The sequence below is a fragment of the Metopolophium dirhodum genome, chromosome 9 (genome assembly GCF_019925205.1).
Source record: "Metopolophium dirhodum isolate CAU chromosome 9, ASM1992520v1, whole genome shotgun sequence".
Classification (NCBI taxonomy): domain Eukaryota; kingdom Metazoa; phylum Arthropoda; class Insecta; order Hemiptera; family Aphididae; genus Metopolophium; species Metopolophium dirhodum.
The window spans coordinates 21,752,810-21,769,153 of NC_083568.1; the positions used below are offsets into that span (position 1 = coordinate 21,752,810).

Genomic DNA, 16,344 nt, shown 5'->3' on the forward strand with positions numbered 1-16,344 from the left:
TCTCAAGTCGGTATACCTACTTGAACATAAGCAAAGAAAAATATTTTTTTCAATCGGTAGCTATTTACCTAAACTGGAATGCGCATTAAACACCGTGAATTTGTAAAAATGCCCTATGCGTCGGCTATGGAAGCAGACGGTGAACTTCTGACGTGTCAGCTGGTTAACTTCTCTCAAGCCAGTACTTGAATCAATCGGTAGATAGTTTACCCGACCTTAAATACCGGACAAAATGCTTCCAATACATTTATTTATATGGAAATAACCTCGAAACGACCATCATCACGTCTTCACTTCGCGGATCCGGGGCTTGGAGAGTTGTTGGATACGGAGCGACGGCTTGTAAATAAGCGACAATGGCTTCACCATGAAGCACTTCTTTTCGTCGTCCACTTTCGGCGTTGGACGGTGCTTGGCCAATCGTTTAATGTGCTCTGAAGCCTCGTATTTCAGAGCAGCACGTGACACCCCTGTTTTGTTTCGTTGTGGTAGTGGCGGTGGGTGACCGCACACTACTTGAGGTTTATCATTGGGAACGTTTGGGCCCTTTTTGCACCACGGAATCTGGTGATCAACTCCTGTAAAATATTAGGCCAGTACAATATAATTATACCGTGTCGTGACTCGTGAACGATTTTATATAATATTATTGTATAAATATTGCGTCGTAGTTATTATAAAGATACTACGATCTCAAATGCAAATGTATCTTGTGAAAAAAAAAAAACCAAAAATAAATCGAGCAGGAACGTGCTGATAACCAGAACAGGGTGGAGATACGGAGCTGTTGATATTTATTTTTTCTTTTCAGTTGAATAATATTTAATTTAAATTTGTGATATTTTAGTTTTATCTGTAAAGAGCACCATGGTCATACATGTGGAATAACAATGTAAATAGCTAAACTTTAAGCGAAACGAAACTTTTAGCAGTTATTATTTTATTTCCCATTATAAACAGTTTCAGAAATAATATTATAAATCAATACATTATTTTATTGAAAAAAGCCCCCTTAGTATATCATTTGGAATCTAAATAAAACTGATAGTTTTAAAACTAATTACACCTATCAAATTATTCAAATTATTTTCGTTTTTCAATTTTTTTTTTTTTGCTTAAAGTGGGTATAGTTACTTAGTAATTGGTTTAAAAGTGTTAAAGTTGCATATTATAATTAAATTTAATAGTACCTACGTACTAAACAAGACACTGTCTTTACCTTCTTAAGAAAATAGGTAGGCAGCCAGGCAGGTACTTGTTTAAAATTTAGTCTTAGTATCAAGTCTATTCATAGTATTATATATTTTTCTATTGAAAGCACAAACTATTATTAGTAACGTGATTAAACACTTCTACATTGTGTCATTATATAGTACCTATACATATACCTATAATGAGCGCCACTAAGAAAATACGTTTGGTAGTCACACTATATATGGTCTAGATCAAATGAAATTATTCTGTGTACCTATGTGTTTTTCTTTTAACCGACGTAATAAGACATAATAATATCTAACTCATACTACGCGTTATATTATTATTATTGCCATAGTTCAAATAATATTATTATAGTTGCGATATAGCGCCCAGTTACCCCGGAAAACGGCACTCAGCCGAATCGACGGTTTTCGCAACCGAGCCAGGGGCTTGGCCAGGCTGTCGATCCTCGAGGATGGCCGATAACGACGGCGACCACCTGTAGACGGACCTGCATATGCCACTTGATAGGTCTGCAGCCGCTGGTGGTCCTCTGCATTTTGGCTCGGAGATGGTGGCTTGTCCAAATCGTGTTTCAGTGTGTCGATAGTATTTGTATTGACTTTATTATTCATGTCGTCGACATCGGGGAACGAGACACGAGACTTCCCACCGGCAGCTCTGCGATAACCGTCTTGTCGAAAAGTCTTGTCGATCATGCGCTTTCTTATCGACGGAATCATATTGTATTCGTATAATATCTGCTGGAAAGTCAAAACAATTAATATTATTCTAATCGTTATATATTTTATATATTATTTGTTTTATAGTTCCTCTGGTTGCTCGGCATTGTAGCTATATGGTATACAGTTATTTTATTGTTATAACATCTAATGTCGAGGAAGATATTTTTGTAACTTCAACCGATTAAATCGCTATAATTCTGTGGTATACTTAATAGGTTAGGTATTTTACGGTTTTAAACTTTACCATCGATATATACCTACACTAATAGTTTAGTGGGTGGTATTTGATCGACATTACTACCAACTGGCAACAAATAATTTCCTACACGGTGTTTTATTATATATAGTTTATTTCCTTAAATTGAAATATTGTACGTCAATACAATTGATATATTATGTAGGTACTATACTGCGCATATCAGTACAACGTTGAAATTACGAAAACTTGCAAATTATTTTGTTATTTAAAATGTATAAAATGTTCAGTTTTATATAGCTAAGGCTCGAAAATTCAATACAATAGGTTCCTCATATTAAGTAGTTCATACAATCATACTGGAACCAAACTATAATCACAAACATTTTTTTATTATTAACATAATATGAATTTCAAATTTGGACGAAATTAGATGTCTGTTTAAACAAAAAATAACTATTTTAGTTAGGTATTTTGTTGTAGTTCAAAAATATTATTCGTGGGGACTAGAAAGTTTAAACATATTCAAAACATTTAGATTAATTTTAAGATATTGTCTATTTGTACCACAAACCTATATATAATTCACTTAGGTCTACTGAGTACAGTAAGTAAGTATTGACTCAAAAGTTAATAACAATAATATTATATGCTATACATGTATACTATTATAATAACTAAATACTAGTAATAAAATACATTTAATGAATTTTGCAAAAATTAATCCAGCCTACCGTATTACTGTAAATAGTAAAATAAATTTCTTTAATAGCATTATGTATGATGGATATTATCCATTGTGTATGTATATTATGTATGATATTTTTATATCATAAAATATACTAATATATATAGATTTCATTCAGAACAATTTGTCGTTTGTGCAATATGGTTTACAATTGAATTCAAATTTAACACATACATCACAGTGACTTAGAAACATAATATTATGAGGTACACTCGAAATTCATTGATCCGGTTACTGGCTTTTTTGGTTATACTTTTTAGTAGATACTTTTTTTTTTAAAATTTTAGTATCCCAATAATAATTTTTACTATAATAGCTAAACTAAATATCAAATAAATTATTATCGTCCGAACAATAAAATTCAGTAAAATAATGTAACCTTTAGCCATAATCCTTTGAAGCTAAATTGAATATAGATACCATCGATAGACATATTATATATACATTATACACGTATATATGTATACTAAATTATGTGTTGTACTAAGCATTAAATATCATATTATTATATTATTTTATAAGTTTGAATTGTAGTCTTGTAATCATACTTTTAGTTTAATTATTTATTAGGTCAATGATGCAATTAAGCTGAGACAACAAAAGGAAAATTATGTATACTAATAATGTACTTTACTATAAATTCTTAGATATCGTAGTAGTGACAATTTGACACTATATAATAAGTGTAAAAAGTTGATTAATGAGTCCAAGAAGCAGAATGTGAAAAAACATAAGAAGAATGTTAACGCTGGTGACAGAGGGAGTGCGTTGAAGTTAAGAACGTTATCTGTGCTGATACGTTGGATTATTTTTATGATATTTCAATTTTAAATAGCAAGATATAATAATTTTTCTTAGATTGTAATATTTCATATATTATTCATAAATTAAATGAAAATTTAAATACCGCAAACAAAGACAGCGTACAAAAAACTGAAAAAACACAGGTGATTAATGTTCTGGACTAAGTTTGAATTAAATAATAAACAGTTGTAAAAATTAAGTTAAATATATATTTATTTAATAGGTACTATTTTAAATAGTTATGCAAAATTAAAACCATGGTCGACGGCGGGCGATTGGAAGTGGGACAACGACCAGCGGTCATCGACGTCCGTCTGTATTTAAATTACAATATAGGTAGTAATTATAATAACAAAAGTATTGGCACAATACAAATAGCCCGCGAGGATCAAGTGCAGTTAAAGGTCAGTTGTAGAAACATTCGAACCGAGAACATATTATAATAGGTATATATTATTTTCGTGTAGCCAAGCCTCGCCTTTCGTGTGACCCTTTTAAAGTTTTAACCGATCATCGTGTCTGTTTCCCGGGCATAGCAATAATATAGTTTTCATGCGATTTTCACACTATTTTCACGTGCGCTGAAAGTAAATCTTTTATGGCCAATACATGGAATAACATAGGTAATATACGCAATGGCATATAGGTACGCCGTACGCCTAACTGGAATTATATTATATGTATTCAACAATAGCGTGAAATTGGTGTATAATAGCTAATTATTTGTTAGGTATAATTATATCTATAATATGTAATCCCTTATCGTAGAAATAAAATAATGTAAATTGTGAAATTATTTTTTTGTATGTATATAATCATTGAGTATATATTACAACAATATAATAATATATATTATACTCAATGGTATTATATATTATTATTGATATAATTTTAATCTAAAACATTTTACGTCAATATTATATATTTTATCTTAATTACAAATTTACTAGTTTACAATAATTATTATTGTAAATTGACCTGGTGAGTACCTGCGTGAAAGACTGTGATCAAATTGAACTTATTTCAACTGTTATTTTCGGGGTGCATACTTATTTTTGTCACGGACCTCTTACTATTGTCTACAGACTATATTTTATTACCAGAAGCCATATATTTCAACGTATATTTTTTATTGTATATTTATAAAAGAATTTAGTGTTATACATTAGGTAATAAGAAAAGAAAAACACAACATTTCGAACCAATTCAATATCCATGTATATAGCTATAGGTTGCTATTCCAAGACTTTGCCGGTCTAACCATTCGCTATTTATCGCTTATTTCTCAGAGCAACATGTTTACTTATTTTCTCTTTTTTTCAGGCTAACCGTGAAATATGTTTTTTTCTCGTTGTGTGGAGTACTTTTATCCGCGCGTGTGTGTGCAAGTGTACCTACACGATTTCCACTTACATCGTAATATCTATTCCCAAATGGAATAGATAAGATACAACGATTTACCTATTTTCCGAAAATAAACATGCATTTAATTTATCATGTATCCTATCCATCCCGATGATTTATTTTTGTTTGTTTAACTTCGGGACGCAATGCAAATTGGTTCGCCTCTCGAACGGCGTGCCTCAAAGCTCGAGAAAAAACCCCAGAGCGCAAAAAATGATTGTATTTTTCCAATTTATTCACTATATTATACTATACGGATCCTACTACTGCACTGCAGTGAGCATAGGTATATTACGCGTGTACGTGGCCAGGTCGGATCGTATCGGATGACTAAGACAAATATAAAATTATCATGGTTTTTTAATAATTTTTTATTTAAGATAATTTATCGGGTGTTCATCGCAGCCGCGGTTTTGCGGTAGAGTAATTCAATAAAAGTACCTAAAGGTTCACGCACGTAGCAGGACAAAAATATAATTTGCATTAGTAGTTTTCTGGACCAATATTAATATGCACGTCCGAAGACACTAATATAATATAATATAAATACCGTACGAGACCAGCTCGCACACAAAAACACGATAACACTTTAGCTATGGCGCGTGTGAGGAAAAGGATAATTTTTTTTTCTCCGTCCGGTTCGTCGCCGCGGTCGCGATCTGGCGGCGGCGCTTTTCAGGGGATATGCACTTTCGCTGTATCGATTCGCCGGCCGGCATAGGCGTGCGGAGGTCGGAAAAGCGTTTCCTCGTCTGTGCCGCCGCCACCACCGCCGCGACGAAGCGACCGCGGACGGGACGGCGGCGGTGGCGGCGGCGAAGGAAGAACGCGGGCGACCTAAAACGGTTTTCGATGCATTGACCCAAACTGCAGTAAACTATTTCGCCTTCCCACTCGCGAAACACGTCAACACCGTCTCACGTATTTCGTTTAAACGGTGTCGCGTATTATTATTATATTATATTATATGGGTATAGTATATCGCGGCGCGTCGCAAAACTACTATAATGTCGACAGAAACGCGCAGTGCTTAATAATAATATGTCAAATTGAAAAATTTCTTTTGAAAATATATTACATTTATAGTATATTATCGCACGCGTCACCATAATAATATTATACGCTAGCTCGTTTGCCGTAATAATAGTATAGTATAAATAATTATTACACTGTGTGAAAAGTCATATGCGCAATATTATTATTGTTATGCGTCATTGCCAGTTGCTGCGTTTCCGGCAGACGCTCGTAAAATGTATATCGTAAAAATTTGACGATAAAAATGCATATATTATTATTGTTTTTAAATCGCTGCAGCGACCGCCAAAACATTGCCCGCATAAACGATCGATCGACTGTTGTAGACTTGTAGTTGTCTAAAACAGCTATACTGCTGCAGATGCGTCTGTATATCGACATAGGTACTTATGGTTTTTGCGGGTGGAATGATAGCTGATATATGAATGGGAGTGGTAGGGGATAAACGATTTTACGCCGACAATAAGTACCTACACACCTTATTATTAAATTAATGTAATTTGAACATGAATTAATTTTTTTAAACTATGAAATCCAAATTTTCCTTTACATAATTAATATTGCAAATGTCTGCGTAAAAGTAGGCACATGGTCTACCAAGTTTAAAATGGCGTCCACTATAGAATATACTGTAGGTACCTATAGTATATTAGCTTAATTATAGCTATGTTTGCAGTTTATTACAGCTTAAATTTATTTTAAGTGGAATGCAAACGGACAGTTTTTAAGGAGGTCAAAATAGGCAATTTCCAAATTGTATGCACACGGCTCTTTTAAATGTGTGTGTAGTAAGTAATCATTAGTGTGTGTAAAAGAAATTGCAGAATGCTTCCGCACGCTCATGTACAAGTCACCGCTACGGCGTTGGCGCGTGAATGGTAAATAATGCGTATGCTCATTTGTTTGTACTTTTTGTCAATCCTACTGATGGACCTGATAACGCGTCACCTGATAAGACTTATGATTTGAATTCGTTAGTATGTCTACTTGAGATCGATCAGGCAACATTTAAGGATATTCAATTTATAATTTTCGAATAATGAACAAATTTCGTAAATTTGAAATATTCAAACAAAATGTATAGGAGTTTTGAAACAAAATTTAAAAAAAAGTGTATCTCAAGTAGACATACTAAAAAATTCAAATCAGTTTTCAGAAATCTTTTCGCGTTATCAGGTCCATCGGTATGATTGACAAAAATTGCATGGCACATTTTGGTTGAAATAATTGACCATTTGAAATCAGAACTTATTGTGCATTACGCGATTATAGATATACTGTATAGCTTGCTTTATAATTATTATGTTATTACGATATTATGTTGGTAGATAAATCGATGAACGAATAATAATATTATGTCAATAGTTCAACGGTAATAATGTATACAGCTAACGTCAAGATTGTTTTTTTTTCTTCAATTGGTAAACAATACGTAAGTCGATTCAGTATTATAAGTAAACAGTAAAGTTGTTTTCTTTAAACAATCAACCCTGATTTTTCCTTGTTAATTTACCTAAGCCATACTATATACTATATAGATACATTATGTGCCTTGTACCTATAGCATATTATTAGGTAACTAAGTAGAAATTAAGTAGAAATGTTGAGTTATACTTAGAGCCGTACCTATTACTTATTATTACAACTTTTATGATCTTTTAAAAGAAAAACAGTTTTAAATTTTAATACATTTTTGTTTGTTTTATTTTTATCACAGTAAATTTTTCAGACATTTTGGTTTAAAAAAATTGAACGAATTATAGTTTTAGAAATTTCCTAAATGATAAATATATAATATATAGTGTATACTCATTAAAAGTTATAATTCTTGTTAACATCAATAAAATACATACCATATAATTATTATAATGTATAGATTATTCGATATTTATGCACAGACATATTTACAGGCAAATATACTGTACTTATTTTTTTTTTTTTATTTTTTTTTATATTAATTAAAGTTTTACTGACGTAAGTCATCTTATCTTATTGTTGTTGAATTAGATTTTTTTTTAGCATTTGGAAAAATAGATAACAATTAGTAATAATATCCGGACACGATAAGAATAAGAAGAAGAAGTAATAATATAATAAATAAATATTAGTAATAAAGATACTATTGGCTACGTTTTAAAGTATTTACAATCAGAAGAAAATTAAATAAATAACTAATAATAGTTATAACAACAGGTCGTGTGGGCGTCCACGTACAGAAGGTGGATATACTGTATCAGAATATGAAATAAAATAAAGAATAATACATTTATTTTTATTGAAAAACAATTTAAAAGTAAATAAACCTTAAAATGTTCGATAACTCATCAGTATTATATCTTTTAAAATCAATAAATGATGTATTAATGTTATAGTATATGTAAATCATATGAATGTAGAACAATAGATAAAATAAAAATTTAGCTCTAAAATCGTTATAATAAATTATAATCTTCTAACAATAATTATTACTATATAGTTATTATGACTTAACAGAATATTGAATGAAGAATTATCGTCAAAATAATAAAATTCAGCAGAATAAAGTTTACCTATGTTTGCAGTAAAATAATGCAAGCTTTGGCGAATATTCTTTGAAGCAATCTTTAATACCATTGATAAGATATATATATATTATATACAACGTTATGCAAACTATATAAACAATCATCGGTTTCAAACATTTCAAAGATTAAATACCAACAACAAAAAAACCAGGGAACTCGGTATGCTTATAATAGTAGATTTCGAGTATCCTTTGTCATTGGTGAGTACGTCATTCTAATGATATAATATGAATGTGTTAAATTTGAATCCAGTGGTAATTCATTGCATATTATGAAAAGTTATTTTGATCAGAGACTCTTAGTCAGCCTCTATTTCTAAGGATATTTTATATTTTATTTATATTAATATAAGTAATTTAAGATGCTATTAAAAATACGGTGGGTTCAACTTTGTTTAATTGATGACGAAATCATCACTCAAATATTATATTATTAATTATTATAATGTTATTGTTATTGTATATTATAAGTTCTGGATATGTATCTACTGACTCTTGGAATTTATCGACGACAACTAAGTATGTCGCAGTTTCGAGAGCAGCCAAGAAATGTCTTAAAAATAAAATATCTCTTTGAAAACCATTAACAACTCCTGATGCGCTTTAAATGCAGGAAAATCTGAATTATTTCGAGCACGCTTAGCAAATATTATAAAACCATATCCCAATAGAAATTATCAGTTTTCCAACATATCTACAATTGATTTGTATCTTACTGGCTACCTCCCTCATATTTAAACTCCAAAGGTTTTAAAATGTTCAAATCCTAACTCCTTTAGAATGGATTTAATCACGATGGAAGTCGCATTTAAATTTCCAAACAATGTCATCAAGCTATCAACACATATAACTCTATATAATATCATCGACTCTTACTTTATTTTTCAGTAGAAAATTTAATTCATAAACTATAACTAGGTTTCCAAACCAGACAAACCTACCAACAATTTATTTTCCTATCATCTGTGAAAAATTAAAAATAAGTTTTAAAATGTATAACTACGATTTTAAAATATGTACAAAATGATTCCTGATAAATACTCAATTTTCGGCTTTTGTGAAAAGCCCTCTACAATTGATCAAATAAATAGATAAACTGACGTTATATTATCGTACTCCCTGGAAAACAAATTTGACTGTCCTAACGCATCAAACACACATAAAACCCATATTTTCAATCTATCACTCTCTGAATAATTAAGGAAACACCCCTCACGTTTAAAATCTTAAATTTTATTACAACTTCCAAATTAACTTAATTTTCACATATGCATCCTTTTCTTACAAAAAATTACATAACCACCTCAGTATTCACATAATATTATTATTTATTTCAAACTAAAAACATTTACACGATTTCGTGTTTTTGACACGTTTTATTAGTTCAAACTTCAAAAATTAAAAAAAAATATGTTAAGTACCTATATATATGTAATAAATCTATTTAATTTTCAAGGTTTTTGGCTTAAAAAAATATTACATTAATACTTTAAGTAGGTACTTACGTACATATATTGTACTTAACAGTTCTAAAACAAAATTGCACGATACTTGATATTTTTGCTCTGCAAGGAAAATCTATGAATCATAAATATCTTTTTGGGGGGAGGGTTGTAATAATAATATTATAAGTGTTATGAAAATCGGAGTCAGCCCCAAAACTTATTTATGTGAATAAAAAAAAATGTTTGAATAATTTACACCATTCCAGCGAACCGACTTTGTTTCATATATTATTATTCTAATTTAGTGAAAGCAGGAACATAGAAACTATAAAAACAATTTTTTTCTTCAGTAATTCTAGTTAACCTTTAGGTATAATATTAAAGTTTTATATAAAATAGTTTGACGGTATTATTGATTTTCTCTGAAGGGCATGGCATTTTTTTTTTAATAGAAAAAGTTACATATAATATTATACTGATAATCTAGTGTGAATGAATAAATTAAAAAAAAATAATATGATGTTCAGAATATATAAATATAATTATTTTTCTAAACCATAGATCGAATAATCACTGACGTTGGTAGTACCTATATTCAATCTGGCGTTAAAGTCTTTAAGAAAATGTTTGTCATGGTCACATGGAGCATACAAATAGGTATCTATCTAGTTAAATATGGGTGAGTGATCAGAATAAATAATTATTAAATATTATCAATATTAGGTTCAGTAACTGGTTAAAAACCGTCTAAAAAAGTATTGGTAGTCACAACCATTTTCAATAGGACGATAAACCTGATATATTAACTCTTTCAAAATATTTCGTCAGACGGTTTAGACAGTTAGGTATAGTTAAGACACTTAAAATATAAATATAGGTCATCAAACCACTCAAAATCGTTGTAATAATCCAGAGGTTGGTCGGTAAATCATTCACAATTATGTTATATAAATAATATTATTAATAATTTTAATAAATACATTTTTAAACAATATAAATTAGTTAGTGTTCACGTTCTTGGTGTCGAAACAAACAATCCTTGATACGTGACGCCATTTGCTGGACTGTTAAAATTATGTACCTTGGGCGAGTTGGGCTTATTCAGCCATACCTATATTTAAGGTTGAACTATGTCAGCAAAGGCCTATTGTTCTATAATTATATAATGACCCACAATTTTACATGGAAACTTTACAGGACCACGGGCTTTGAACTGTTTTTCAAAGTCTTAATTTAATTCTAAAACTTTAATGTATAGCCGTATAGATACTTTTGTTAGTACAGTTATTAGTACTTACCTACTAAATTTCTTGATCTTATTATCATATAGTGCCTGCGCCTGTTTTAAAGTTTGTGATTATTGGTCAATTTTAATTTATTTTTGTATAATCCTAGATGATTCGGTCATAAATATTATATAAGTGTATTTATATTATACTATATTGAATTAGATATTAAAACTTGTAAAGTTATTCAATGCGTAGTGATTTCTACCCAATATTAATTTCTATTATTTTTCAAAATTGATTCCGAGCATAAAAATAAAAATCAATATAATATAAAAAATAAAACTAAAAAAGTTGAAAATTTCAGTCTACTTAGAGGTCAAAAAGTGCAAAATTTGTAGAAAATTAAATAAATATACGATGAACATTATAGTATCTACTTTTATGGTTATTTTCTTTTTGATTTACAACAAAATAACAAAATTAGATTTGTCAAAAATTGGTATTTTCCATGTTTTTCTGTAATTTTATTTTAGTTTTTCGATTACTCAGAAAAATACAAGAAATTTTTTACATTTGACCAGCATCTGGTACTAACTAGAACCAATTTTCAACCATAAATCAAAGAAACTTCGATATTGAAGATCGATGCATTTTTTCTACAATAAAAATTAAAAAGTGTCTTCATCTGCAGACACACAAACAATCAAAAAAATATATAAAAATTTACCTCATCGCAAAACCAATATTATATTCAGAATCGAAAATTACACCGAACCTGACATCTCTGATTGTATATTTATAGATTATAATCAATTGCACAGTTAACTACAATGTAACGATGTGTAGATATATATTTGATTTAAAAAAATTTAAAAAAAAAATTAATTGCAATAGATACAATAATATATATATACATATACCTACGTAGAAGTACGTGGCTTAAATTATTGGAATTAAAGAGAAAAAAACGTGACACTGCAGGGCACCAAAAGTAATAAAATGTTAATTTTTTATCATATATTCTTCGAGTTCATTACATATTATAATATGAACAATAACAATATCATGTATAGGTACATTGTATAATCATTCTGTTGATGAGCATTTAACAGTGTTAGTACCTATACTATTAGTAAGTACTACACCCATTTATATGTGTGCAGCAAACGAATAACACGCAGATCGGTCGGGAGTGGATAGTTTTTGAAATTTCGCGTGTAGATGGTGCGCCGGTATTGCTGGGACTCAAAAGCTTGGAGAAACTAAAAAATTATCCTCTCGATAAGTCAGATGAGACACTACCGAGGGCATCTTATAATTGTATATTAATTGTATGACGTATTATCGATTGACGATCGACAATCGACCTAATATATATATATATTATATTAACATTATTAATACTATAAACGGTACTGCATTGAATGAAATCGGTGAAGGATTAGACTATCCTACTGAGTGTTTTTTAACGCATTCGAATTATTATACAACACGTACATTAGCTGCAATATGTATTTTATTTTTTTTATCTCGTTTTGTGTACCTACCCGCAAAAATACTGAATAGCATTGTTGTTATTATTATTATTATTATTATAATTTGTCTCGCATGAACGAAAACATTTCAAACCTTTAGATTGTAATCGAAGGTTGTTCCGAGAAAAAAATATTTACCTTCAATCTACATATACACCGACGTCATAGGCGAGGTTTTCGTATTTATATGCAAAATACATTAATTGGTTAATTAATAAATTAATAATATTATTAAGAATTATGGTCTAGATTCAGATAAAAAATTAGTTAATTTTAACACAGAGACACAGTATACTTTTTAAGTATTTTTGTCTTGTATATAAAAACAATATGAATACCTACCTTAAATTAGAGACATAATTTTATATTACATGATATATTCTTACGCATTTGATCTGAAAATAAAATGAAAAATATGACTAATAAAATGATTTAATAATGAGCTACTATTTCATTTGCTATTAATGTTTTCGTCTTTATCATACATTCATACCTATTATGTATTTATGTAGGTATTGATTATCAATTTACCATTCATATAATACCTATCGAACAATGTTATTGTCTCAATCGAAAATAATTTATACCGTGGAAATATTTTGTATAGTGATATGTTAATTTTAAAATGTGTGTTTAAAACACGTCTTGATGACACATATTGCAGACTAGCTTTCAAATAAAACGTGTTCACGAGACCGTATATAATCAAATAAAATGGCAAGTCAGTCGATATTATAATATACAGCTAGTGTACACTTTACAGTATAAGTGATGCCTTAAACGACGATTTTCCATTTTTTATTGTTGCTCTTTTATGACGATGAAATAGAACCACGTCCATTACGATAACCGTAGAAGGTAGGTATACCTAATATGTGTATTTTTTTCTACCTAGTTTAACGAAGAGAAGTCTGCGGAAATTCCCTATACTAAATTTCCCCTCCGAACCGCGAATATACACACAATATTATACGCTTTAAATATTACCGCGTGATGGAACTAAAATGTTTTTTTTTTAGGTTAAAATAACGACGCTCGTGTCTTATACGCCGCGACGTATACTTAGATATCTTATTTCCATTGCACAATATAATTGCAGTTGGTACGGATCCAAAGTGTTTGGAGTCAAGTCACCGTAACGAGCATAGACCTGTTAATAGGTCTATGATAACGTGCGTGTATGGAACATTATCTAGGTACCACTATTAGATATATCAGATTCCATCGAGTATGTAATAATATAGCTGACTGCGAAATGATTAAGTGGCAAATATGATATAATATAATATTATATACTGTATGTATACGGCGTGGTGCAGAGCAGCGATCGATCATAATATTCCTCCGTCTCCTCCTGCACCTGCACCTATTATAGATATTGCGGTAAGCCAGGATAGATAATCGTCGAGCCCCTGTGGGCAATACATCTAAAGTTATAAATAAAGTATGGGACCGTTGCTCCAACTAGAATAACGTTCCATACAAGTATACGGGTAAAATTTAATTTTCTAATCCAGACACACCGGTAAAACGATTGAAGTGGTGGGGTAGGTACACGAAATTCGCCTGCTCGCCGATCGTTTAGTTAGGCTTTATATTAATAAGAGTCGACGCGATTCCTATACGGTTCGATGTATAGATAATTAAATCATCACGGCGACCATAACCTCGGGACCGTTACCCGGTCTTGGGTATCGTAGTATAATATAAGCAGTAAGCTCGTTATAAATAAACGCATTAGAATCGTTTTCCTATTGATATTGATTACGGTCATATAATATAAACGTATAGACACGTCTTTGTGTGTCGCCATTTACTAATCGGAGTCGGCGCAGGCCAGAAATGGCGCCGTCGTTGCGGTCCAAATATGATGGCTACGATCTGGTGCCGTGACTTCAGACTCGGATACCAAGTTTTACGTACGAAACACACACACAAATATTGCCTATCTAATAAGTACGTATGTGGTTAGTAATAACTATAATAATTAATAATTAACCGGGTGATGGTGATCGAGCGTTATCGTACTTTATGACATTACAACGCACATAGGTGCTTTATAAATGTCACAAAATATCGTATTATTCAAAATGCTAAAATATTATGTTTACTCGTATTTATTATTATTTTTCATTAGCATATATTTTATATTTATTTTTGAAAATGTTGTCTTAAATTATAATTTTTTGATAAGTATATAAAGCAAAACTACAGCTATATTTTCAAATTAAAGTGAAAGCAAGCGCAGAGCATCTCGTTCTGTGCGTCCCTTGATTAATTAAAATAGAGAAGTGAAGTAAATGACTTGTGAAATAAATTATGCGTATTTTTGTAATCTACCCTCACCCTTTCGCCACTAACAACCAACAATTCCACGCAGAAAATTCGAGCATTAGTTGATTGTACCGCGAATGTCTTATAATGATAGCAGTTAGTTCCACTTCTCTGAAACACTGTACAATTATTATTTTATATGAATATAAATTTCTTTAGTAATAACGAGGAAATAATTTGCGTTTTTGTCACGTGTTTTAATTTAGGTATTTTGCGATTTTTTTTTACGATTTTTTTTATTTTCATATAGCTGGATTTATGAGAATTAATTTTTTTTTGAAATTGCGCTAATGGATTTATGTGGATAAGCGTGTGACAGATTTTACAATAAATTTAATCGGTGGAATAATGTTTATATTAACGACGATTGCTTTTTTTTCAGTAAATTAGGTAGATTTTTAAATTTTTTTGACACAATTAAATTACTTTTGCATAATGAGTTATAGTTACATACAAATAATTTAAAAAAAAAACAATAAATAATAATTTAACAAAATTAAATTATCCAATAACAAAAATTAAAATAAAATTGGATTAACTGATTTAAAAAAAAATTAAAAAATGCATACGTACATACTTCATGGCCATGTAGCCTGTGATATCCCTCTTGACTATATAATCTATATATTATAATTACTGGTTGTTCAGCAGGAACAAAAAACTCATTCATTATGATTAAGTATACCTGAAAATAATTTGTTTAGAAATAATGTCAGACACGTTAAATATAACAGACATCTGACTCCATGTCATTTACGATTTATATTAAGTCCCTGTCTGTTATGTGATAATATTTTATAAGTTTTACCTTATTAGTTATTACTTAATTTAAAGATTTGAATACGTAACTTTTATACTTTTTATACTACTAATTTAAATACTACTAAATTCAAATGTATAATAATTTGTCTCTCCACTACATATTATAACCATTATAACCAAATGTCTGATAGGTATACTGCGTCATTATAGGCAACCTGTTGAACAGGCAGTCCGATTTGTATTTTTGAAATAAAAGTTCTTATCTCCCTCCAATTTATTGTATTTCCTCAAAATATTAGTGTTGTTTGAAAATGATGCGAAAACAATATGTTTACATTTTACACGA

At 30.2% G+C, this 16,344-nt stretch overlaps 1 protein-coding gene across 2 annotated transcripts; it reads right to left on the minus strand.

Moving 5' to 3' along the window:
* Positions 1-282: 282 nt before the first annotated feature.
* Positions 283-15,922, minus strand: LOC132951729 (uncharacterized). 2 transcript variants are annotated; one of them, XM_061023650.1, is made up of 3 exons: positions 15,810-15,922; positions 1,595-1,961; positions 283-578 (listed from the first exon to the last, which is right to left on the minus strand). In XM_061023650.1, exons 1-3 carry the CDS (start codon positions 15,822-15,824, stop codon positions 283-285), a joined length of 678 nt encoding a protein of 225 aa, XP_060879633.1. In that variant the 5' UTR covers positions 15,825-15,922. The 2 variants fall into 2 exon arrangements, with proteins under 2 accessions (XP_060879633.1, XP_060879634.1); XM_061023651.1 differs by having other exon boundaries at positions 1,595-1,958; positions 15,810-15,916.
* Positions 15,923-16,344: the final 422 nt, after the last annotated feature.